The sequence below is a fragment of the Desmodus rotundus genome, chromosome 1 (assembly GCF_022682495.2).
Source record: "Desmodus rotundus isolate HL8 chromosome 1, HLdesRot8A.1, whole genome shotgun sequence".
Taxonomy (NCBI): domain Eukaryota; kingdom Metazoa; phylum Chordata; class Mammalia; order Chiroptera; family Phyllostomidae; genus Desmodus; species Desmodus rotundus.
In genome coordinates, this window is record NC_071387.1 from 68,100,580 (window position 1) to 68,125,182 (window position 24,603).

Consider the following 24,603-nt stretch of genomic DNA (forward strand, 5'->3'; position numbering starts at 1 on the left):
TTGAAGTCAGTTCCAGCAGCATCCCTGCTGTGGCAGAGGAGTACCGACCGAACTACTTTTGGTTTGTGTGGCCAGTAGCAACTTCCCTGGCAGCTGGAGCTGGAGTCGCCGCTGGCGGGCCCAGAGCAGTGGGCCAGGCTTGGGGTGGCAACTCATGAAGGTCCCCAGTGGGCTGTGGAGCCAGACTCTGTGTTCCTGAGCCACCTGCTGGCTGTGGCACCTTAGGCAAAATACCCCAATGTGGGGAGTAGGGGTGGAGCGGGGGTCTCGAATCCTGGACGTGGGAAAGCCAAACAGAAGGTCAAACAGGCTCTGAGAGTCTGTCATTCTGAGGTCTCCCTTCAAATTGATGGGAGGTTTCCACTCATCACTTTTTACCCCGTTTCATCGATCCAGGTTGTGAGGCTCGTAAGAGGAAGCCCCCGTATAAATGTGTGTGTTCTCTGGGCCTGCGGACCGGCTCCTGAAAACTCCAAACCAATGAAAAGGCAGGCACAGTGTGGTGGTGGTTTTACCTTTTGTAACAATACATAGATTGAGATATAAATGGAAATTTAGCGAAGGTGAAGCGACCGAAGATCAAGAGAGTCCAAAGGTCTTCTGTCTTTTTGCAAAAAAAATTTTTTTATTTATTTTTAGATCCCGACCATGCACCCTGATCCAAATCGAACCAGAGACCTTTGGCCCCTTTTACTCTGCGGAATGTGCAAACCACAGAGTCACGCAGGTCAGGGTGGTCTTCTTTCTTTTATTGATTGTCGAGGACGGGATCTGCAAAAGGCAGAAAGGAAAAAAGGCGTTAGAAACCAGGAATCAAAGATGTGCGACCCATTCCCCCTCCCCCCCCCCCCTCCTTTTTTTCCGGGCTCGAACCAGGTACTGAGACACTTAGGGACAAGGATAGCTTCGCCTGCGTGGACACCTCTCAGTATCAAACAACTCTGGGCCCTGGGCCTGTCCCCTGCGCCCGAGCCCGGCCAGCACCGCCGCACCCCCGGGGCCTCCGGATCTCGCGGCGCGGCCACCGCGCGGCTGGACGCTTCGGGCTCGTCGGGCCCGCCAGGGCGACGGCACGGAGAGCACGGCGGGCCCGCGCGGACCGGGAGAGGAAACCCGGTGTGTGACGGGTGTTGAGTGCTTGCCACACACGACGCCAGGCACCGGAATATGAAGACGTTGCCTCGCCCTTCGCACATCCTCCCACGCCACCCGCACCTGACGCTGGCGAGCGACTCCGCGAACTCGCGGAATCAGACACCTGGTCAGGCGCCGCCCGGCGGTCCGGGCACCTCCGGTTCCAGTCCTAGGGTGTTCCTCCCCAGGGCCCTCTCCCGAATCAGCTAATGGCTTCCTAAAGTTTCCGGGACAAAATGTACATTTTGACCAATTATCCTTTCTTTAACCTACAAGGCCCTACAGTGACCTGGCCTCTGCCCTCTTCTCGGATCTCCCTGCGTCCACGCGCCCGCCCGCCCTGGCTCCTCTGGATCCGCCCTGCCTTCCGCAGGCTCCACTCTCGAGAGTTCTCTGCTTCCAGTGGCTGCGTTCCTGTCGTCGGTGCGGCTCTCGGACCTCTCTGCGACAGCCGCCTCTCCTATTCACACCTCGTGCCCATCCATCACGTTGGTTTTACAGACTCACTCTCTTAAAAATACATTGTTATAGTGTCGAAAATCTGTTTCCCAGAATGTAAGCTCTATGAGGGCAGGGCTCCTGTTTTCTATCCTTCGGTTTCGTGTCTTACCTAGATCACGTAGTAGGTTCTCAGTTAAAGGGAGGGAGGGAGGGAAGGAAGGAAGGGAAGATTGAAATAATGAAGGAAGGGCTTCCATGTTTGGCTTAGAAATCTTAGGTTTAATTATGAAGTATTACTCAATTTTCATTTGCCTGGCGCTCAATTCAATATCTAATTCTGTTCCGCCACTGCTCCCAATTCTTGCTCCTGTGATTGGCCCCTCATCCCGTGCAGGTCTCCGTCTGACGGTGGGACACCAGCTTCAACTGGAGCAGCGAGAGGGTGGGCAGGCTAAAGGGGATTTTCGTCGCCCCCACCCCGTCCGAGCACCCTCCCAGCCCAGGGCCCAGAGAGAGCCTCTCCAGTCTGTCCCCGGCTCCCCTAAGGTCCAGTGAGCCTAGTGCCCCGTTCTGAGCTCAGAGAATATATCTCAGTATCTTTAAAGTCAACGTTTACCTTTATATATTCGTGCTAACTTCATATATTGCTTATATGTATTTTGATTAAAAGGTTCTCCCCTAAGAAAAAAAAATTAAAGTTGGCACAGGAGGCAGGCGGGACTGGAGGTGAGGACGTGAAGCCGCCGGGAAAGTGTGGTGGTAGGATGCGGCGGGAGTGAGAACCGCATACCCATCTCCCGCTCAGCGCGCTCCTAGCACAGACGGAAAGCTTAGCAGAGGGAAAAGCTAAGAAAGGGTCCCTTTCTGAGAACGTGCAGCAGATCCCGGTGTGCAGACTGCGAGGGTCAGAGAGGTCTCTATCCCAGACACCGCACCCCCAGAGGCCCCTGGAGGGGTAGATTTAGTGGAATTTTGCAATGGACACAGGAATGAGATCTCCGCCGGATGATGCCGTGCCTAACTGGTTTTGGAAGTCCCAAGGTTGGTCCAGCGACCAAAGTAACCTAAAGGAGAAACTGAGGGCGCCTGAATGGATGCGGCCACTACACTTCTATTCCCGAGTCAATATTCTAGGTTCACGCCTCGAGCTGCGGGGAGGGTGAGTGTTTGGGGAGTAGGGGGCAGGGCCGATGGCACGGGTTTTGACGTGCACAAGTCCGTCCAAGGCCGTTTCCTATCCTCCGCCCTGGCTAGGCGGCGCGATTGGCATGCGGGCTTTGTCCCCATTAGCTTGGCAGTGAGCTGAGACGAGACCCAAGGCACTGCTCTCCCGGAGCCAACTCTCTCTTCCGAAAAGGGAGTGCGCTGGGCTCAGGAGGCTCTCTGAGCTCAAATTCTTAGGTCGGCCCCTCACCTGCAGGATCTGCCGCGGCATCTGTAGCGCTGTGGCAATCGCCTTCCGTGCCCCCTGCTGCCGCGCGCAGGTACCGGGCGACGTCCTGGCGGCCCCGCTCCTCAGCCAGGTCCACGGGCAGGCGGCCCCAGGCGTCGCGCACATCCAGCCGCGCCCCGGCCTGGTGCAGCGCCACCAGCGTGTCCAGGAAGCCCTCCCGGGCGGCGTCGTGCGCCGGTGTCGCGAGAGTGGCGGGGTCCGCGCAGTTGGGGTCCGCCCCGTGGAGCAGCAGCAGCTTCGCCACGCGAGTGCTGCCCATCATCATGACCTGCCGGGGGGAATCAGGCATTAAAGGCAGGATTAATGAAAGAAATTATTTGTGAAGCCCCTGCCCTGTGCAGACAGCAGCCGTTAAAGCCACAGAGATCTAGTTACTTTTTTTATTTGCTTTCAGTTACCGACTCTCTTAGCCAGTTTTTCTACCCATCCCATTTTTCTGTACACGTAGAATTCCCATTATATTCTCCAATCTTTTGCAGAATTTCAGCCACACATAGAACATTGTTGGAGGCATAGACAGCAGCAAGAGACAGACTGAGGAACAAACTTGCCTAACCTCCTGTATTTCCCTCTCATTTTAATATAAAATTATGTAAAACGCAGGGACGTATGGTTCACTGCCGTATATCCAAGCCCTTGTTAAAAAGTGAGGAGGTCCTGATCTCATTTGAGTCCTAGATCATCTTTGAAACAAAGCCATCACCAAAGTGTCCAGAATCAGGGCAACCTTCCAATTTGAGTGTTGCATGGTGGGTGGTGGTGGTGGACAATTCTTGCTTTAGGATAACCATTTTTAAAATTCTATTAGCTGGATAATAGTGACTGTATAAAAAGGAGTTTACTTATTTTAGTTCCATTCTATAGTAAGTGCAAATTACTTAATTTGTCCAAACCAAGGATCCATAATAAGTTACGCTATGGTTGTTGATTTTGTCCTGGAGGAAGTGCAAAACAGAGAGACTATAAATAAACCAAATTACAGCTCCAGAGAAGAAAGAAAAACCATTGCAGTGCAAGAGAACAATGTATTGATTTAAAATAAAAACTGGGAAACCTTTTACATTATTACTATGTTTATCCAATGAAGTCCCTTCTCATTTAACTGGCTTTAAATGTTTTAATTATATTTTATTATATTAGTGTTAAAGGCTGAACAGTAATTTAACATTTAAATATTTAAATCCAATAGCTATCCAATGCAAAAAAGAAATAAATCTATTAAACTAAAATTTGTAGGGTGCTTAAATCCATTTGAAAAGACATCACATTTAATTTAGTAGTTTAAATTTTTTCTGTCAACTAAGTATTTCTATATTAAACACAAATATGATTAGGGCTCTTCTTTTCCAAGGAAACACAGGATGGCGGATTACTGGTGCCCGGTGCGGGGCAAGGCGCGGAGGTCCTGGGACCCTGGAATGGGAGGCTGAAGCAGGTTTCCCTTGATGATTTGCTGGCTGCTGAGCTCATGGAGGTTGAAGCCGCTGAGCTCAGGGAGGCAAGGCCCAGGACAAGGAGTGGATCCCCGTCACCAAGTTGCGCCACCTGGTCAGGAGCATGATGATCAAGTCCCTGGAGGAAATCTCTCTCTTCTCCTTGCCCATCAAGGAATCTGAGATCATTGACTTTTTCTTGGGGGCATCCCTCAAGGACTAGGTTTTGAAGATTATGCCCAAGCAAAAGAAGGCACGTACAGACCAGAGGACCCAGTTCAAGGCATTTGTCACAAATGGGGACTACAATGGGCGTGTTGGTCTGGGTGTTAAGTGCTCAAAGGAAGTAGACACTGCCATCTGTGGAGCTATCATCCGGGCCAAGCTCTCTATTGTCCCTGTGCAGTGAGACTACTGGGGAAACAAGATTGCCAACCCCTGTTGCTGTCCCTTGCAAGGCGACAAGGCACTGTGGCTGTGTGCTGCTGTGCCTCATCCCTGCCAGGGGCACTGGCATCATCTCAGCCCTTGTGCCCAAGAAGCTGCTGCTGATGGATGGTGTTGATGACTGCTATACCTCAGTTTGGGGCTGCACTGCCACCCCAAACTTCGTCAAGGCCACCTTTGATGCCATCTCTAAGACTTACAGCTATGTCACCTCTGACCTCTGGAAAGAGACTGCTTACGAAGTCTCCCTGTCAGGAATTCACTGACCATTTTGTAAAAACCCACACCAGAATTTCTGTGCAGAGGGCCCAGTCTCCAGCTGTGGCCACCACATAATTTTATACAAGAAAAATAAAGTGAATTAAGCCTGTTAATAATAAAACATGTTTTGGTTAGTATTCCAAACCAAAAGTATGCTTCTTTTTCTCTATATTCTTATCCTCCCTATTTTAAAAAAGAGCTAGTCATCCACCCTTCTTTTCTGGTTTTGAATTTAAACAAATAAGGTCTCTTCTTATAAGGTCTCTTCAGAGCTCCAAGGCTAAACTCACTGTTTCCAAGCTGCTGGTGATACTTTAGAGATATCAACTTATGAATCAGGCAAACATTATTTTTAATAGACTCATTCTACAAACACTCAACCTCTTTGGTTTCAAAGTCTCTCCATACTTCAAGTCCCAGATAACTTCATGTTTTAGACACTTTTGTTTTATTTTTATATCTTATTTTAAAGTGTGTAAAATTTATCATATTAGCATAGTTTCAGGAAAATTTACTTGTGATGTTTGTGAAGTTCCCAGTAGAGTTACTTTCCTTTGTCTGTTTTTAAATATTTTATTTATTTTTAGAGAGAGGGGAAGGGAGGGAGAAAGAGAGGGAGAGAAATATCAATGTGTGGTTGCCTCTCAATCAGCCCCCACTGGGGGGGGGGACCTGGCCTGCAACCCGGGCATGTGCACTGACTGGGAATTGAACCAGCAACCCTTTGGATTTCAGCCCGAACTCAGTCCACTGAGCTAGACCAGCCAGGGTTCCTTTGTCTTGTTATGCTGGAGTTTTTGCGATATATGAGGTCTGTCCATAAGATATCTAGCCATGTAATATGAAAATAAAGACATTTACTGAAGAAACAAGATACAAGAAACATTATAAATAGGACAATGACACCTCAGTCCCCTTCAAAGAAGGCACCTTGGGACCTCACACAGTTCTCCCAGCATCTCTTCTACTGTTCTAAACACCTTGCAAAATCCTTTTTGGAATTGCCATCAGCTGCCCCATCATATTTTCCTGAATCTCACTGATGGTCTGAAATCTCTTCCCTTTCGAAGGTATTTTTGGTTTTGGGAAAAGTCAGAAGTCACAGGGAGCCAAATCAGGGTTGTAGGAGCTCTGAGTCACCTGGGTGATTTGATGTTTCGCTAAAAAAATCCTACAGGAGAGGTGATGCATGAGCCAGCAGGGGAGTTGTGGTGATGAAGCTGCCAACCACCGGTTGCCCATAGCTGGGGCCGTTTCCTACCTATTGCATCTCTCATCTGACCGAGAACATGGAGGTACTACTCCTTGTTAATTGTTTGGCCTGGAGGGGTGTACTTGTGATGGACAACACCTTCCCAATTAAAAACCACAGTCAACATGGTCTTAATCTTGTTGCGACTTCGCCCGCTTTCCGGGGCCTGGAGGACCAGGCAACTTCCATTGGGACGACTGGTCCTTCATTTCAAGATCATAGCTGTACACCCACTATTCATCTCCGGGTTATGACCTTATTAAGGAAATTTGGTTCATTGGCAGTGGTCTGAGTCACGTCATAGCAACTGCAGCACCATGTTCCTTCTGCTCTGGTAGCAGAAGACAAAGAATGAATTTTTCCACATGTTTCATGCCAAGATCCTAAGTCAAAATCTGGGACACAGTAGTTTTTGGAATCCCCTGATCAGCTTCTAGTTCTCACATGTCAGTTGCCGATCTTTGTTGATTCCAGCCATACACAGTCAACATTCTCAGGTGTTCTGCTTGTTGCAGGCCTTCCAGAACGTGGATCACTTTCAACAGATTCTCAACCATCTTTGGTTTTTGTGCCATAGTTTTATTTGTACTGCACTCATTGCATCGTCTGTCCCTGGAAGCCTTCTGAATAGTTCAAATAGTTTCCAGGGAGGAATGTTCAAGCTTAATGAAAAATGTGATGCAGATTCGTTGCTCTACCTGCTCATTTTGAATGCCGAGGCCACACGGTACGTATGCTCTCTCAATGGTGTCTACTCTCCCACTAACCAGTACAGCGAAGTCATCATTGCTCACACATATATATTCCAGTCCACTCTTCTTGGCTGCGAGGTTACATCGATATGGTGCAAATAGTTCTCAGTATATTAACAATGGCTGGACTTTTCCTGGACAGACTTTGTACATTTGTTTTATAAAAATTTTATTTTTCAGAATCAGAAATCATTGTCAACACTGGGATCATCATTGTAAAACTAGGATAGTGGCTGCCAGGAAAAATTGTTTTTAGCCTGAGATTTACCCCCTCACCCCCACCACTAACAACAAAAATGGAGTGGGGAGAGGACAAATGAAATTTCTCAACAAAGAGGAATTAAAAACTCTACCTCAAATGTATTGATCTATAGCAAGTAATTAAACAATAACAACAATAATAGAAGACACGACTAAAATGTTAACTAAATTACCATTCAGGCGATGTTACACTAATGTTTTTAATGTATGTTTGCATGTATTGTAAAACAAGCATATGCTTTCCTTACTCAGTTAAAATTAAAAAAAAAAACACTATGCAGTTACTCCTGAATAATTTCAATTGATGTTTATTACAACATACACAGCAGTAGATTTCCACTGAAATCCCTCGGAGGGAGGAAAATCATCAGTTCCTTTTTGGGGCCTGTAAGTTCGGGACTACGTGATCCCAGCAAACCTTAACATTTCTTTAAAACCTTACGTTTCACACCAAACGCCTGTAAATTTTGTGTCTGATAAAGAAGGGGTGTTTAACCTGGCCTGCATGAGCACAAATGGATCTCTCTTCAGACCCTCGCGGCACCCCAGAGGTCTGCGCCCTCGCGATCCCTCTCTCCGCCCTTCGTCCCGGAGCCCCCGGTGCTGGGGGGCACGGCTAAGAGGAGTCTCCGACGACGCCGAACTTCACCGGCAAACTCCCGGGGGTGTCACGCCTTTGCCGGGAATTGAAACGCTACCTGGTACCGATCCTCTTGCAAACCCGGTCCCCCGAGGCCGCTCGCCACCCCTCCTCCCGTGGCAGACTCGCTCACCCACCTGAATCGGGGTCCGACCGTGACTGTTGGGAGCATTGGGCGGCGCCCCCGCCTGGAGCAGCGCCTGCACCTCCTCGGCGCGACCCCGGGCGGCCGCGGTGGCCAGCCAGTCGGCTGAGGGCTCCATGCCGCTCCCCAGCGCGGGCCCCTCGCTCCCGCCTCCCCACTCCCCGCTCTCCCAGCGCCGCGGCCCGCCCCAGCCTCTCGTGACCAGCCCGCTCCTCCTCTTTCCTCCCAGCGACCGGCGGAAGCGGCCCCCAGACTCCTCCTGCCGCGTTTTCCTGTCCCCGGGGGCCAGTGCACGTGTCCTCCGAGAAGGCCTCCGTGGCTGCGGCCGTGCGGGACCGTGTCGCCCCCTGAAGTGGCCCCCGCGGAGCCGCCGCCGCCGCCGCCGGGCAGGGCGCCCCGGGCACTGGCGGGAGCGGTCCGCGCGGGGGCCCGACGAGCTGCGGGGGGAGCCCGGGGGCGGCCCCGCGCCCCCCGCCCCGCGGCCGCTGCCTCGCGCTGCTCGCGCTGCAGCAGGGGCGCACGAGGGTCTTGGAGCGAGTTCGCTCCTTCAAGCGAAATTTCCCCGACTCCCCCCAGCCCCCGCCTCTTCCTTCTTCCGATGCGGGCACTCGAGTGCTCGCAGGATTCCCAACGGCCACGTTTGCGCCGGGGGGTTGATGTCACGGGCAAAGTATTGCTTTCTGTCTGAATTAGAAGAAGAGAGCCCTTCCTCTTCGCCAGAGCCCGGCCCAAATTCGGTAGCACCGGCACAACCGAGAGGCCGCCCTGCTTTAAGACACTCTCCCCTCCGCGCAAGGTTCCTTGAGAAGACTGCCCGCCGTCCCCCTCACACCGTGTCAAACCGGTGTGTGCGCGCGTGGGGGGCGGTTTCCCACACTCGTGCCTGCAGGGGATGAGGTGTATTTAACAAAGATGGTGGAGATTTCTGCCTGCACGCAGAGAGGGACGCGGCGGCGAGTGAGTCATCGGCCGATCGACTCCAGTCTACACAACTACCTCCCGGACCAGAAAGAGCGCTGGGCGCTGCACTGGAGAGTCGCCCGAAGACTCTGAGAGCAGGCCCACACAGGCCCCCGTGCCGCTCCCCTCCACCCTCCTGCACTTCTTCCTGTTCCAGAAACCTGGCGGTGTTCTTGGCTACACGGTGGGGAAGTAAGAGTGGTCCCTACTGCCTAAGGCTGCTGTGAGTTTTAAATGAATTAATGTACATGTAAGCACTTAGATCAATACACACACCCTAAGCTAATAGCTGTTAGTTCTTAGCTGTTTGGGGGGTTCTTTTGCAATCCTGTTGTGACGCACAGAGAGAAATGCGCTGGAGAGAAGTTCAGTGTTCTGTGAAAGGACAAGTCCGAGAAGACCTTAACGCGGAAAAGCTGCTGGGCTCCCTCCACCCCCACCCTCATGTTTCATGAGAAATTAAACAAAACTACGAGTATAACAAGCAAAAGAAAATCCAACAAAATTCTCATCTTTCCTGTGTTTTTCTTTTACACTTAAAAAAATATATATCTTTAAAATGGATTGCTCAGGGTTTGCTGATGCCTTAAGCAATGCTTAGTCTGCCTGCTAGATAACCCAGCTCTATTTAAAAGTTATGTTTCAATCTCTCGTTGACTTCTCTTGAAGACCCAGAATATCTGACCATACCTTCCATTGCTGTTAGCTCAGGCAAAACATGGAGTTTTGAAATTATGCCAATTAGTGGTGGTGGCTGGAGAACATTGGTGGTGATGAATGATGTCTTGGGTTATTTTCTTTACAAATGCGGGAAGTCTTTGAACGGTAAAGATGTGACACAAAATATGGTTCAGAGAAGGAAGTTTTAGTGATGGCTCAGAAAAAAATGGTGTAAGTAAGCAGCTTTCTGCAAATGCACTGTGATCTAAGAAGAAAACTCAGTGGGATTTCTCAAAGCCCAGTCCACAGATGATGCAGAATCACCAGGGAGTGCATTCTCCACACATTCTCCAGATCTACAAAGTAAGATCTCTGGCGGATATGCCTGGAAATCTGCCGCTTTTACAAGTTTCCCAGGGGATTCTTAAATACATCAGAGCCCTAGAGCAGTGGTCTTTAGACATTTTCTCTCAGGTCACAGGATCTTAATCTTGGGGCAGGGGCAGGTGACCTCTGAGAATCTGTTGAAAGCCGCAGACCCTCTTCTCAAAAAATAAAGTATGCAATACGTTTTAAATTTTATGTTTATTGAATTTATTGGGGTGACTTTGGTTAATAAAATTGTATTGGTTTCAGGCACAATTCTATCATGCATCATCTAAGTATACAATAATTTTTAAAGTGTGCACTTGTATTTCTGAATATCACTTTCAGGGAATTCAGAAATTCCTCTCACACTCAAGTATGGATTCCTACATCAAGAACTCTTTAAATTCTTGTGCAATTTATCGGACTGTTGCTCAAGGAGGTGAGTGATGGGACCATATAAAGACATCCCTTAGCTGCTTTATGTATAGACATGAAAGATCCCACTGCTGGTTATGCGAGCCTCAGGCTCCCCATGTGTAAAATGGAATCATACTGTATTTCATGGGTTGGTAAAATAAGATGATGTATGTCAAAGCATTGTAAATTCTAAAGTTTGTCATTTATTATCATTCTCCAGCTTTTACTCCTCCCATGACTGAGAAGGTCATGGCCTTATTTAGGTTTGTGCTACAGTGGCAATTTTGAAAATGTGTATTATGAAATTTAAACCTGTCTCAATTCTGGCCAGTTTTTTAAGGCAAAAGATTAACACTTGATCGTTCATTCAACAAGCTCAGAGGCTAAGGATAGAGCATGGTGGGGGCAGTGTGGGATTTGGGGGAAGAGTTAAATGTATGGGCTCTAGTGCTGGACTGCCTAAATTCAAACCTAGAATCAAATGCACTGAAGTGACATTGGGTAATACAGTTATATAGGTTCAAGTGTGCAGTTCTGTGATACGTCACCTAGTCTTCCGTCATCACATAATTGCCCCACTTTACCCTTCAATACCCCTACCCCCTTTTCCCTCTGGTATCCACTATACTGTCATCTGTGTCTATGAATTTTATAAACCTAGACTTTTTACTTACTGGCTTTATAACTGTAAACAAAGTTACTTAATGTATCTGGGTCTCAGTTTTCTCATCTGTATTATTGGGATAATAATAGTACTTGCCTCAAACAGTTGATGTAGGGATTAAACGAGGCAGTACATGCATAGAAGAGCAAAGGGAAACAGAGAATGACATGAGACAATGAAATCTCATTCTGGTGGCTACACAGATGCTGAAAGCTGGCACTAGTCTTGAAGGAAAGTGTAGGATTATAAAGATGTCAATGAAGGAGAAAGATGTTTTAGGCAGAGGTGAAAGTATGCAAAGGTGTGGAAGTTTGGGAATGGGCTGAAAGTAATTTAGTAGGATGTATGGTGAGAAGCTGGAAAAACAAACTTCTGAAAGGAACCTGTAAAGGAGTCTCACAGGACTGTTCAGATTGCCAAAAGGAAAACCAAGAGTTAGATAGCAAGGACGCTGTGTGTAGGCAATTCTTCCACAGCTTAGCTGATAGTTCAAGGTGACCCATGGTGAAGGGGAGGCATGGGGAAGGGGGAAGAGATCTGGGCACATACAATACCCTGAAGGAAAAATGCCAGGTGAAGAACAGCTAGAAGAGGAAAAAAGAAATTCAGGTCACACACAAAATAGGGTATTTCTGAGGATCCGAGGTCCCTAAAAAATCAGGAAGAAATGGAATATGAGGCACAAGAAATGATCATAAATTTGGACTCAGAAGATAAAGCTAGATTTGAGAAGGGAGAAAGGGTCAGGGCAGAGAGGAAGTTGAAGCACTTCCTTCTATGAAGGAAGAGGCTGGCTTGCTTGCAGTGAGGACAAGATGATGGGCTAGGAAGTGAGAGTGGTGAAGGTTTAGAACATCTGTTAATGACAAAAGAGGAATGGGCTGAGCAAGACTTAGACAGGGTAACCTTTCCATCAGTCTGCAAAACCCAGCTGAGTGGAGACCATGACATTATTGGAGCACCTGAATATTTTATTTAAAGTAAAGAAAACCTGCAATGGCACTACTCTAGAAAGCCTACAAATCAATGAGTAGTAATTCTAGATGTGAGTATCAATTAAAACATCACCAGAAAGATATCTGAGGAGGTAATACTCTGAAATTAGATTCTGGCTGTGACGAGGCACGGCGGAATTGGCAAGGGATGACGCGCATGGTATGCAAACACAGTATATGATATGCAACATTGTCTTATTGAGAAAATTAAAAAGTTGGAAAATAGCTCAGTATTGGGACCAACTGATGGTGCTGATGTATCTAGTGAATAATTAGCTGCTTTTAGAGTGTGAAATCTTTTGAGACTGTATTTAGCTTCAGTGTCCATATGTTTAAAATGGGCCATCTTATCCTATCCTGTAAACTTCATGAAGTTATAACAAAAGATACACAAAAGCTGTTTTAAAAGCATACATCTGTTTACCACATTTAATATTAGTATTGTTATTAAATAATACAGTTATAGAGAATATAGTTAAAATAAAATGTACATAGACTATCTCTGAAAAGACAGAGAGAAATCTATAAATGTTGGGGGAGGAAATGAGGAATTGGGAGGGGCCAGAGACTTTCTTTTCAGATCTTCAACTTCTGTTGTTTAAGTTCTGTGGTATGTGCATTTATTAGGCATTCTAATTAGCTAAATAAATAAAATGTATTAGACCAAAAAGTTTCTTTTCTGAAAACTACCATTCATAACGTCATTGACAGTGACTGAGTACATACTACATGTCAAGCACTTGACTTCATTCTGTGCATCTAAAAAACGGAACAGTCCTTAGTCAAGAGGGTGCACTAGTAACACCTATCATCAGGTTTGCTTTTCTGGAGGAGGGAGGTGGCCTTGAATTGGGATGAGCTATTGAAGGGAGCCTACATTAACAGTCTATGAAAAGGAAAATGCGTTCTAAAAACTGACACCTCAAAACTGTATTACCAGGAAAAAGATGTTGTATTTCAGGGTCTGCAGAGTACCCCATGATTAGGAAATAGCTTATCAGAGCCAGGTTTGCACTTTGTAACAGATTTTGTTACAGATGTAGCTGGGTTAAGTCTGCAGAGATGGACTCTAGTATAGAATGCTGAGTGCAGTCGAGGAGTATTTGAAGACTAAGGCAATGGGAGAATAATTTCATGCCCCTTTTCATTTAGGAAGAGTTCATAAAGTAAAGAAAAGAGAACCCTAAGCCAACTTCCACCACCTACTTTGTCACCTTGAGCAAGAGGTACTTCACTCTGACTTCAATATCCCCATCTACAAAATGGACATAATAAAAATTGTGCCTCAAGAGATGTGCTTTTGGCCAAGAGAAGTACCCCTTGAAGTGCCCCTGGGTATGCATCCTAAGGCCTCAGGGTCCAACCTGAGTATTTTCAATGGGGAAGAAGAACTTTCTTAGGGAGAAAATGGCAAAGAATGCCATTTTTCAGGCCTTCCTTTAATTATTTTTCGAACAGGAGAAAAGGTAGCTTTAGCATAAAAGGGAGGCCTTTGAGAAGACAGAACAGACCTCCCCACTGGTTTGTAAGAAAAGGGTGTGTGTCCCCAGGATAATATCTATGGAAAATTCAAGGTGGAGGATGCTTCCTTCTCCCTGTTACTATTCTCTAATTAAGTTCAGATATAGCACAGTTATTGAGGGTCTGCTATGAATAAGGCATTCTTTCAGGGGCTCTCTGACATCTCCGTTCACTCAGAATTATTATAAAATCTCTCTTCCTGCTGAAACAGGATTTTGATAAGAACACAAAACTCAAAATGCCTAACTTATTATAAACTTGGTTCATAATTATAGGTAAGTCCCAGTTTTTCAATCTTAGTCTCCAAAGTATTAACTGGGCATAGAGCCCGCAGTACCTATCATCGTCTTCCCAAGACCAATTTGAGGATAACTTAGAAGCCTTTTCTACACTGTGTGCAAAACAAATATAATTTTAAATCTATGTAAGGAGTTTACTATTAAAAGTATCTCTAGAGTGGACTCTTGGGAAGTGAATAATCTGTGCAGCCCATGAAAATAATCACTTCCTAACACAACTATTTTGTAACTGTCTGCTTTTGCATACTGAGAAGTTTCTTATGGTGAATTATTTATATCTATTTGTAGCTATTTGGCCTGGTGAGAAAAGTAAAAGATTGGCACAGTATGTGTGCATATGTACATATATTTATATACCTATATCTATAGTATGTGTGTGTGTATATATAATCTGTTATATTATATATATATTATAATTATTATATATATTATATATATAATCTGTTTACATGCACAAATATTGAGAATTAGCTTTATCCTGAGGAACAAATAAGTATTACGGCATATAATTAGAGGAGAGACAGAAAGACAGAAATAGAGACAATAGGAAATTTATTCTAAGTTGCCAAAAAAAATAATAATGCCTACCATTTACTGAAACCCAACTTTGTGAGAAGCATTAAGCAGCTTTACATGTATCATTTCTAATCCCACAACTCTCCTGTGGGATGGAATTATATCTTTTCTTCATAAATCAGAAAAAAAAGAAGCCCATAGTACTGAAGTAACAATGCACAAGGAGGTGGAATTTAAATTCAAGGTTCCCAGCTCGGAGAGGTCCACGCTCTTGTTACTATGTTTCCCTGTAAACTGATTTGTAGAGTACACAATGGCAATTTAGTAATCCTTACTTTTCTTTGAAAATTGTGCCTTCTGGCAGGTTGCAAATCCTAGCTCAAGGTGACAAGCTCTTCACTTTTGGGAACGTGATAGAAATTTGGATCTTGATGTCCCCTCAAAGTCACTTAACCCAGTCCCATAATTTAAAAATAATTTTTCCTGATTATAGTTCTCATATGTAAAAAAATTAAAAAATGAGCTGCATAGGGAAATAAAAAGCTACACTACACAGAAGCAATAACTATTAACATTTTGAAATATTTCCTGTTTTTTTCTTGCTCAGTTCTTGTGGATATAACAAAATTTTGAAATGAGTTTTTCCTTTCACTTATCATTAGAACATTTTCATAATTTCTCCAAAATCACTTCATAAACACTATATTTAACAGCTACAATACATTCCACTGAAAAAAAGTTATAGTTTGCTTAGTGGTGTCCCTGTTTTAGGATATTTAAGGTGTTTCTAACTGCTACAAGAAATAGTATTGCAGTTTTTCAAAGAGCATAAGGCTACAGACACATATTGCAAAATTAGTTTCCCAAAAGCTACCCCCTTGATTTACAGATAAGAAAATGGAGTGGCACACCACCATGGTTACCCAGTAAATAAATGTTTGCTGCAGATGCTGAACTCAGTGATCTCTCCATATTTTTCTGAGGTCACAGCTACTTACTCTGACTTGAACAGATGTGGTTGGTGAGATATGTCAACCATATCCTTAATATAATCTTAAAAAGGCAAAATGCGGCATGAGCATTGGGACAATCCCAGTCTTTATCCTGAGAGAGACCTGATCCCTTATTTACCAGATCTAACACTTGAGTAAATTATAAAACCTTTCTTAACCTACATTTCCTCAGTTCTCAAAGTGGGGAAAATAAAATTTGCCTCATTAGGGGTATTATAAGGAACAAAGAATTTCCTTATAATAATAATAATTCTCTCTCTCTCTCCCCCCCCACCCCCAAGCTCACAGTAGGCTCTCAATAAATAGAACTTACTTTTTTGAGAATAGATATAACATTTACTATCATGTTATTCATTTAAACCATCAAAGTCAATTTCCTCTTGGGTATTTTTTTGCTCATTACTGTACATTCTGCAGGTGTTCAAGGTTTGAACAAGCAAACTCCCTTCCAAAAGGTGTGATTAATTCTGCCTTCTTCGAATTCTAACCCCCTGAAAACAGAGCTTCTTTGTAAGAAAGTTGGCGGTTATATGAAAGAACTTCCACAAAAACCTTCGTTGCCTCATGGGAAGGGGCGCTGGCGTGTCACTGGTGAATGTTTCTTCTGCAGTTACTGCCACCCACCACCACTCCTTGGTGTGCAGGCCAGTAGGAGGGACAATGGGAGAAACTACAGGCAAATTGAGGAATTATTAAGCTTACCTTCTAAACTTCTATTCCCAGCCTCCTCTTTTCCTCATTAAAGGATAAATTTTATCCTTTCAAACACATGTTGCCCTTTGAATTTCTAATCATGAACACCTACAATATTCCATTTTGCTTATGCTGCTGAGATATGTGTGTGGTATTAGAATTCAAAGATACTGCTGAAACAAACAAATAACATTGTATCCAGGTTTGGGGGGGGGGTGGGAGTTTAGTGTTCATGGTTGAGTGGATTTAACAATGATTTGGGGCTCTCTTATTTCAGGGGAATCTACATTGAAGCTTTGCTCTTCAAATGGAGACTTTGTCACAAGTACCCTGTAAAGTGGCCTGCATTCTTGGGGCTCTATAATCTTACTGTTCTTTTTTCTTTCCTTTCTTTTCTTTTTCCTTTCATCTTTTCTATGCTTCTGGGTGTTCTGAAGCCCGAATCTCCTCTGATATTGTAAGAGATCATAATTTTTTTTCTTGTGTTGAACATTCTTCCTCAAGTCAGATTCTTCACCTAATATGTAATTAAACTCCTCTGGAAGAAATTAACTTCTCGAATGAATTTAAAAAATGCTTTCTACTCATGTCTTAGCACCTTTCACTTACAATAAAACACTTTCATTCATGCTTTTCTTTGAGTCTCTGGGTTCAGGGAACAGTTTTATATATTTCTTTCTTTTTAAAAAATTTTTTATTGTTATTCAATTACAGTTGTGTTATATATTTCTTTCTTATGATCAAGATTATAACTTGCAGACTTCACTTTTTAAAAAGACAGTAATAACAGAATAGACTCTGTGTTTACTCTGCATCAATTTTACATACCTAAGTCAATCTTGCCTTAAGGAAGCATATTTAATACATTTTGTCTCATTGGTATCCTACTACATATGGATATTAGTAGCTGAAGGTCACCTTTTAAGGCATACATTTTGGAGGTTTTGAGGATGACTTTAATGTTTCTTCCCCTCTTTCCTTCTTATACACAATTTATACTAAAGGAATTTTAGAAAATTCTGCACTAAAACTATTGATTCAAATATTCAGACTGTGGCAACCATTAGGAAGGAATTAAGAGTCTATGACCTCAATTCTCCCTGCAGAATTATTATCCTGGGTTATTGAAATTTTTATAAATTAAAGGCAAGTAAATAACCTTGTTTTTAGTTTCTAAAATGAGTTTGAATTCTTTTCTTGGAAAACAGAAGTTCATACATATTGTTTAATATCTTTTTAACAGTTATGAATACTAGAAGAGTTTAGAGTCACACTGTGAAAGCCATCCAACAGGGCTTCTGTACATGTGTGGGTAAAATAGTAAGCAAATTTAACTAATTTTACCTGGCACCTTAGAATGTGCCAGGGATTGAAGAAATTGAAGAAATAAATATATTTTTATTATTATATGTATATTCTTTAAAATGGAGTTCAGGAATTTCTAGCTACTCTGAATAATTAAATTCTACTTAAGTAGGGGTTTAAAAGTAAACTAATGTGTTTTAAAGGGTATAGTTTATTTATGCAGTTTAACAATAACTGACAGATGTATATCAATTGAATGTTCATAATGTATCTTTATATATACTATTTGACCCCATTCCTAATAAGTGAATAGTATAGAGTACCATCTCAGGTTTACAGATGAGAAAATGAAAGTGCTGAGAGTTTTAAGTATTTAGTCCTAATATCACACAGCTAGTAAGTAAAGAAAATGGACTTTAATCACAGGTCATATATTCTAAGAAAGTAGTCTTTCCACTTCATCATTCAAGTGATTCCTCTGCTGGTGCATAGGTTTCCCATGGATTACTCTTAAATCAAAGTGGGAATAAGTATTTCATATTGAATTTACAAGGGAGTTTTGCATTAGTTTTAGTCTGGGCAATAAATACATTTCTGAAAGAAGTTAACCCTCTTGTTTTATTATGAGATTCAGTGGCTTTTAGAGCCCATAAGCACTTCCCTTATTATTTATTACATTGCTTTATATTTTCAGAATTTTTCACCCACTCAATCAATATGTGTTTACTAGAACATATGTGGCTAATGCTGAGAAAAAAGAAATCCAAGGGGGAGTTAAGCAACTTACAAAGCAACAGTTAAGTAGAAGAGCTGTAATCGCTGGAAAGGCAGTTGAGAGGCAGTTATAAAGTAGCAAGTGAGGGCATTTGGGGTAAAAAGCACAATGATTTTCAGCAGACAATGCAACAAGTTACCTAAGCCTCAGTCTGCAGTCTATGACATGACAAAGAAAAGCCATAAAACAGAGTGATAATGTGACAAATGAGATAACGTAAGGTATCCTCTATTACTTTTAAGCTCCTTATAATTATGTGAAGGAAAAAGAGAAAGAAAAGTTGAACAAGTGCTTTTGAAAGTTTCAATGAGCTTCTTTTGAAAATCATATATTACATAAAATATATTAAACTTCAACTATTCTATAGTAAAGAGAATGGAGTAAAATTCAATCTGTTCCATGTACAGATATTTAACAATTATTTTAAAGTTAAAATATGCCACTTGCTTTATGGGGTGGAAAAAGTTGCAGTTGGAGGAGTATTTGTTCTTTTCTTTTCTTTTTTAAAAAAATTTTTATTGTTATTCAATTACAGTTAGTATTTGTTCTTTAGATAGCTACTGTGTCTTTAAATTGGGTGAAAGAATTGTACAGTTGCTGAGTCAGATGATCTGGCAGCCTGAGTCAAACAGAGCAAGAAATGGTGGCACTCAAAAAAAGAAACCAAAACATATGCTTTTAACCTTAATACATCAGCAAAGTAATTGCTGTAACACTAGATGAATTGTATTTCAAAGCAGAAAAATTAGGATTATTATTTGGGAGGCAAAATATTTTAGTTTTTCTTGTTTTTGAGCAAATTATTTTTAGCTTACATTATTCATATATATGTACATTCCTCTCATCAGTGTGTTTTTCAGAGACACAAAGGCCAATCATTTTGTCCATAAATGCTTTATTTTGTTATGGCTACATTTTGTTGTGATTTTGCCTTGGTCTTACATATAATTTAAACCTGTGAAACACTTCTGTGTTCTGTTTTTCCTCACTTACATAATTTTAGGTTGTCATGTGAACCAGAATCAATCAATCAATCAATCACTCTATGTATCATCTACCTACCTACCTTCCTAGAAAGCACCATTCATTCTATATAAACAGGGGTACATGTATGTAGTGTTTCAAAAAGATTAGATATCATAAATGTCTTATGTGGAAAATTTCTGTCTGATGCTACAAGCTTTAACACACAAGTATATCCTGTTACATCCTCCCGCCCCAAAATATGTTCTGATCATGAAAATCTGTGCCCTTCCACTCCAGGTGGCAACCAGAGTGTTGAAAGGCCTCATCCTTTTTGTTTCTCTGTCTGGGATGCAAGATAGTATGGAGAATGGCCCATAGTATTAAAAGAGACAATGTTTTCCAATTCAGATGAAGAATTGCATAATAACAAATGCTCTCCTTCATTTAGTAAAATAGTTCCTCCTGATGACTCAGACTCAGTGTCCCAGAATCCAAAATGTCATTGACTGATTCTAAAATTTTAAATCTGATTTAAAAGCTGGACCTTGATTTAAAAATAAGCAAAAAGAAGGTGAAAAGCACACTGTCCATATTTGTCAATGGTGTCCCAATGAGCCACCTGTAACAGAATCTCCTTCAAGTGCCTTTTAAAAATGCTGATTATTGGGAGCCATAGCAAATCTGCTTCATCAGATTTTTGGGGAATGAGCCACAGAAATATGTATTATAAGTAGTAGCCCTGCTGATAATCTTTGCCTACTTCTTTGGTTTCTCATGCGTAAGAAAGTAAAGGCATATATATTTACACCACTCTACACAATTTGATTAGTTTCAGTTTGTTTAAGAGATTACCAATCTTTGCTCATATAGTTCTTAACCTCTACAAAACCTTTTTTCTCTTAAAAAAAATTCCTAAAGGCTTTGAAACCATTTAAATAAATTCTAAGATTTTATTTTTTGAACGTAATAGGGGAACACTGAGAGCTAGTTATAATAAAATGTTCATATTCTTATAAATAAAGCCATTATATTATTTATAATATAAAAATAAAAATCGATGTATTCTTTTGGACCTCTGAGGCACTGGAATTGTAAATTTTTTAACTGATGGTTTTATTTTTTTTCCCTTTTATTACTTCTTCCTGATTATGTAGCTCCGCCCAACTGCGACAATCATTCTAGGGCTCATGAAACAAATAACTGCACTAACAAGTAAAGATTTTCTTCAATACTCCCTGCTTGCAAAAAACAAACGCTATTAATAGCTAGTAAATTCAATAATTTTCAATACACATGGTATTGCTGAATACACACTGAAATACTGTGAATTAGGATATGATGAATGTGGAGGTCCCAAACTGGTAGGTATTTTCTACAATGGAGCAGAGCCTTTAAAAGGACCTTCCTTTCTCCCTACTGAACAAAGTCTTTTTTCCCAAGGATTTCTCCACAGGTTGGCTTATTGTCATAGAAGCTGATCTTGTTATAAGGCTTACAGATGTTTTTCATTCTAATAAATGATTTCATTAGAATTATTTAACTGAGGGTGGGGTAGTTTCAGTATAAGAAGAAAACAGTTGAGAGACATCACTGGGAAATATGGGCCATTCTCCACACCACCTTGCAACCCAGACAGAAAAACAAAGAGGATGTGGCCCTTCAACACTCTGGTCGCCACCTGGAACGGAAGGGCACACAATGACCTTCAGTCTTGAAACTACACTTTTCCCACGAATGTACCTAACCCACTCTGACCCCTCCTCTCCAGAAAAAAAAGGCCTTGCCAGTTTCAAGCTGGGGAGGTGACCTAGAGAAGTCTCCCGTCATACTTCACACTTCTGAATCCACAAGGCTCACTCATACTGTGCTTACCCCCACTTCCGTCCCCACCCAGTGAGGTTCCGAGTCCAGCTCTACATAGAACCCATGATCTGCAGCTACTGTTACGCTGACCACATGTCACCTGTGGAAAAAGATGGGGTGAGGGCCCAGGAGAGGCTGTAGAAGGAATGCATTTGTGGAGTGGGGTGATAAGTGGGTCTGTGTCTAAACTCTTGCTGGAGAGCCCTACTCCACCTGCCAATTAAATCTTCGGGATACTGTGTCATCTCTAGGAATTGGGGCCAGAAAGGTGGCAGGAGGTGGGCGGGGGAGGTGGGGGAGGTGAGAGAGGTGAGAGGGGTGAGGTCTCTCCAAGCAGCTTGAGTCTCACTTCCCACTCTGTGCGCTCTCTCAGGTCCTGGGAAGCCCCTAGCTCGGCTCCCGGAGGGGCGAGAGCCCCAGCCTGAGTCTGAGGAGAAGAGAAGCACGAGTTGAAGCCAGAGGCCTAACTCCCAGGTGCCTTGGAAATAGGTGTAATTATGCATTTATCCTGTATTTACCAGTTATTTAAAATAAACTACGTTGTGTATAGGCACAGCCAGCTTTAGAGTGGGGCTGAGGGAGATTGTGTTCCTCAAAAAAGGACTAAAGGTTGTAAAAGAGTAAAATCACTGGGCCAGCTGTTCAGGCTTCTGAAATATGTAAGAAAGTATTTTTGAGATGATGTGGATCAATTTACTTACAGGAGTTATTCACATGTTGGGAAAATGGTTTAACTTTACCATGATAGTAGCAATGTACAAATATGTGGTTAGCAGACCTGTAGAACATTCTGGAATAGACAGCAATAGGCTACATTATTGTTACACTAGAAGACAATGGAATTTTTTAAATTCAAGAGTTCTCAAAGAAGTAAATGAGTATTAAGAAGTAAATGAATATTAAGAAGTAAATGATTCCCGAAAGGGTTATTGTTTACTTAGAATGTAATATAAGCTGGGGATCACACACTCACTGCAAAGAATGGTTTATGCCAAGTCTACTGTGCTTACCTTGAGAAAGCACTAAAACCCCTAAGAGTTTCCAAATGGTAGTCAACAAGTAGATATTTAATCTCATAAAAATATCACTATTTTGTAAACACACCAACGTAGAAGTAACAAATCAATTAATGTAATTCATCAGGCATGAGTGATAAGAAACTAGTAATATGGAATTTTATTCTACACATTTTCAATCATAAAGTCATAGTGAGTGTATTTGCAGAAACTAAAACTATGTTAAAATAATAACACCTTACATATTTACATTAATATTACAAAATTAATACAGTTATGTTTTAGCACTGTGGCTCTCGAAGACTGCATAAATTCCAACATAATTACCCAATTTATAATTACTTATAAATTAATACTATAATTATAATTAATACTTCAAGTGTTTATCTATTTGTATAATTTCACATATAAAGTTGGAGAATTGCACATATTTTCAATACATTCTATTCTTTCAAAGTCATGTGTTTTGTGTTCAGACATTTGCTGAAAATTGGGCTTTTCATATAGTCAATGGATTTTAAAATAACTTTATACATCATTCCTGAAAATTGATTTACCCCTAAATAAAAAGAAAAGAATGGCTTCTTTCAATGAACCTATCACTTTTATATTTTTAACATTTTATACATTAAATGTACTATAAAATATTTTCTATAACTTAAAGTAATCACAATATTATATTATGTATTCTTAAACTAGAAAACACATTATACTATTTACGTAGATAAAAATGTTCTACTTTGTTACTGTAGCTTTCTAGTACAAAATAATTTAAATAGAATAGCTTTAGAGAGAGAGTAATATTAACGACTATGATACTCAAAAACATATCATAGTGTCTAAACATTTGCTGCTACGAATAAAGGAGATTTGAAAAAACAGGATCATCCTATGAAATTCCTTATAAGCTTCTGCTACTGATTCTTTAAAAACTGAACTTTCATAATAATATGAAAAAGAAAATGTGATTCACCTTATAAATTTTTTGTAGACATTTGTCAATAAAATTGAGGCACTTAATTAATCACTGATAGTTGTAACAGTTTTACATTTATGAATCAAAAAGCCTATTAACGTTACAATAAGAACTAATTACCTCTCTGCTGGCCTTTTCATTTTAAAACATATATTCCAGAGGAAATGATGCAACAAGGATGGTCACAAAAATGAAACCTCATTAAATTGTTTTACATTTATTTTCCAAGTTCTACTAGGATTCTGCATATTGTAACTATATATATTTTCCATTATTCTGGCAATAGGAAATTACACCGACTGTATCAAGATTTATCTGATGTGAAGACAAAACTACTTAGAAGCCTACTTTTCAAAAAGTAGGCCTCATTTTTTGAAAAGTGTTAATTGTGGCCTGAGATGATTTCTGCTAAACTTACGGCCTTCGCCTTTGTCCCGAGACATTTGAATATGTTCCGCCAAATAAACCTGCTACTCACTACCTGCCATTCACTAGGAAAGCCCATTTTTGACTGCAAATTCTCCACTCACTAGCTAGCAATCCTTCGATCAATGTTACTATTTCGTGAAGTCAGATCACGGGGTTACTGCAAGAAGGGAAGGGGGATCCAGCAGGAGGGCTGGGGAGAAAAAAGGTGGCCTCCATTAAACTGAGACCGTTAGTAAGACTCCCCTCCAGGACCATATAAGGTGCCCTGGAAACACACCTTGTGTGTTTCGTGGTGGGGGGTGCGTGTGTCCCACCAGAAAATCCAGGGGCATTTCCGAGGTGGGCTCAGAAGCTCCCGCGTCCCCCCGAGTTTTACGGGATTAAGGAGTTGTGCGAAGGGGCTCCGGGCTCGATATATTGACAGACCCTCACCTCTAAGTTAGTGTAACCCGTACCGAGAGATTCAAAGGAGCCTCCAAACCCCGGCAGATGGTTAATCTGTGTATTAAAATCACGCCCACCGAAATCCTCGGAAGGCCGACTGCGCCGGGACTTTTCGAGGCCTGTCCTACCTGGTCTTCCAGGATGCGGCTGGCGCGCTCTGCGCTGGCTCCTCACCAGCGCCAGCACGAGGGCCGCGGCGGCCCGCAACGCCGGCGCCGGCCACTCGCCCGCGGGCCGCGGGATGTGCACCACGAAAGCCCTCGCTCGCGGTGGGCCACTGGCGCGGCGAATCCGCACGGTGACCAAATAGGTGTACACCATGTTCTCGAGCTGCGCGGGCGCTGCGCCGCCTTTTGGCACGGGAGGTTAGCAGCGCCGCGCCGCGCCCGCCCCCTCTCCCCCCGATTTCAAACTGAGACCCACACGCCGCGGTGGCGCCCATCACCGCCCCGAAGGCGCGCCCCCGCGCCCCCGGCGCGCGCCCGCTCGGCCCCGACCTCTCA

General features: G+C 42.7%; 1 protein-coding gene and 1 pseudogene across 2 annotated transcripts; one reads left to right on the forward strand and one right to left on the reverse strand.

Moving 5' to 3' along the window:
- Nucleotides 1-591: 591 nt before the first annotated feature.
- LOC123479526 (cyclin-dependent kinase inhibitor 2A) lies at nucleotides 592-24,505 on the reverse strand. 2 transcript variants are annotated; one of them, XR_011651282.1, is made up of 3 exons: nucleotides 24,229-24,505; nucleotides 2,990-3,296; nucleotides 592-771 (listed from the first exon to the last, which is right to left on the reverse strand). XR_011651282.1 is itself a non-coding variant. In XM_053924875.2 (3 exons), exons 1-3 carry the CDS (start codon nucleotides 8,335-8,337, stop codon nucleotides 749-751), a joined length of 456 nt encoding a protein of 151 aa, XP_053780850.1. In that variant the 5' UTR covers nucleotides 8,338-8,384; the 3' UTR covers nucleotides 596-748. The 2 variants fall into 2 exon arrangements, 1 of the variants encoding a protein (XP_053780850.1); XM_053924875.2 differs by lacking the exon at nucleotides 24,229-24,505 and adding an exon at nucleotides 8,212-8,384 and having other exon boundaries at nucleotides 596-771.
- Nucleotides 4,571-5,244, forward strand: LOC112302886 (small ribosomal subunit protein uS5 pseudogene; annotated as a pseudogene).
- Nucleotides 24,506-24,603: the final 98 nt, after the last annotated feature.

Excerpts from the sequence above, each read along its gene's own strand:
- LOC123479526 (XM_053924875.2), bottom strand. The coding sequence starts at position 8,337 with ATGGAGCCCTCAGCCGACTGGCTGGCCACCGCGGCCGCCCGGGGTCGC. Across the intron at positions 3,297-8,211 it reads ACGGTCGGACCCCGATTCAG|GTCATGATGATGGGCAGCAC; the intron begins GTGGGTGAGCGA and ends TCCCCCCGGCAG. Across the intron at positions 772-2,989 it reads TGCCGCGGCAGATCCTGCAG|ATCCCGTCCTCGACAATCAA; the intron begins GTGAGGGGCCGA and ends TGCCTTTTGCAG.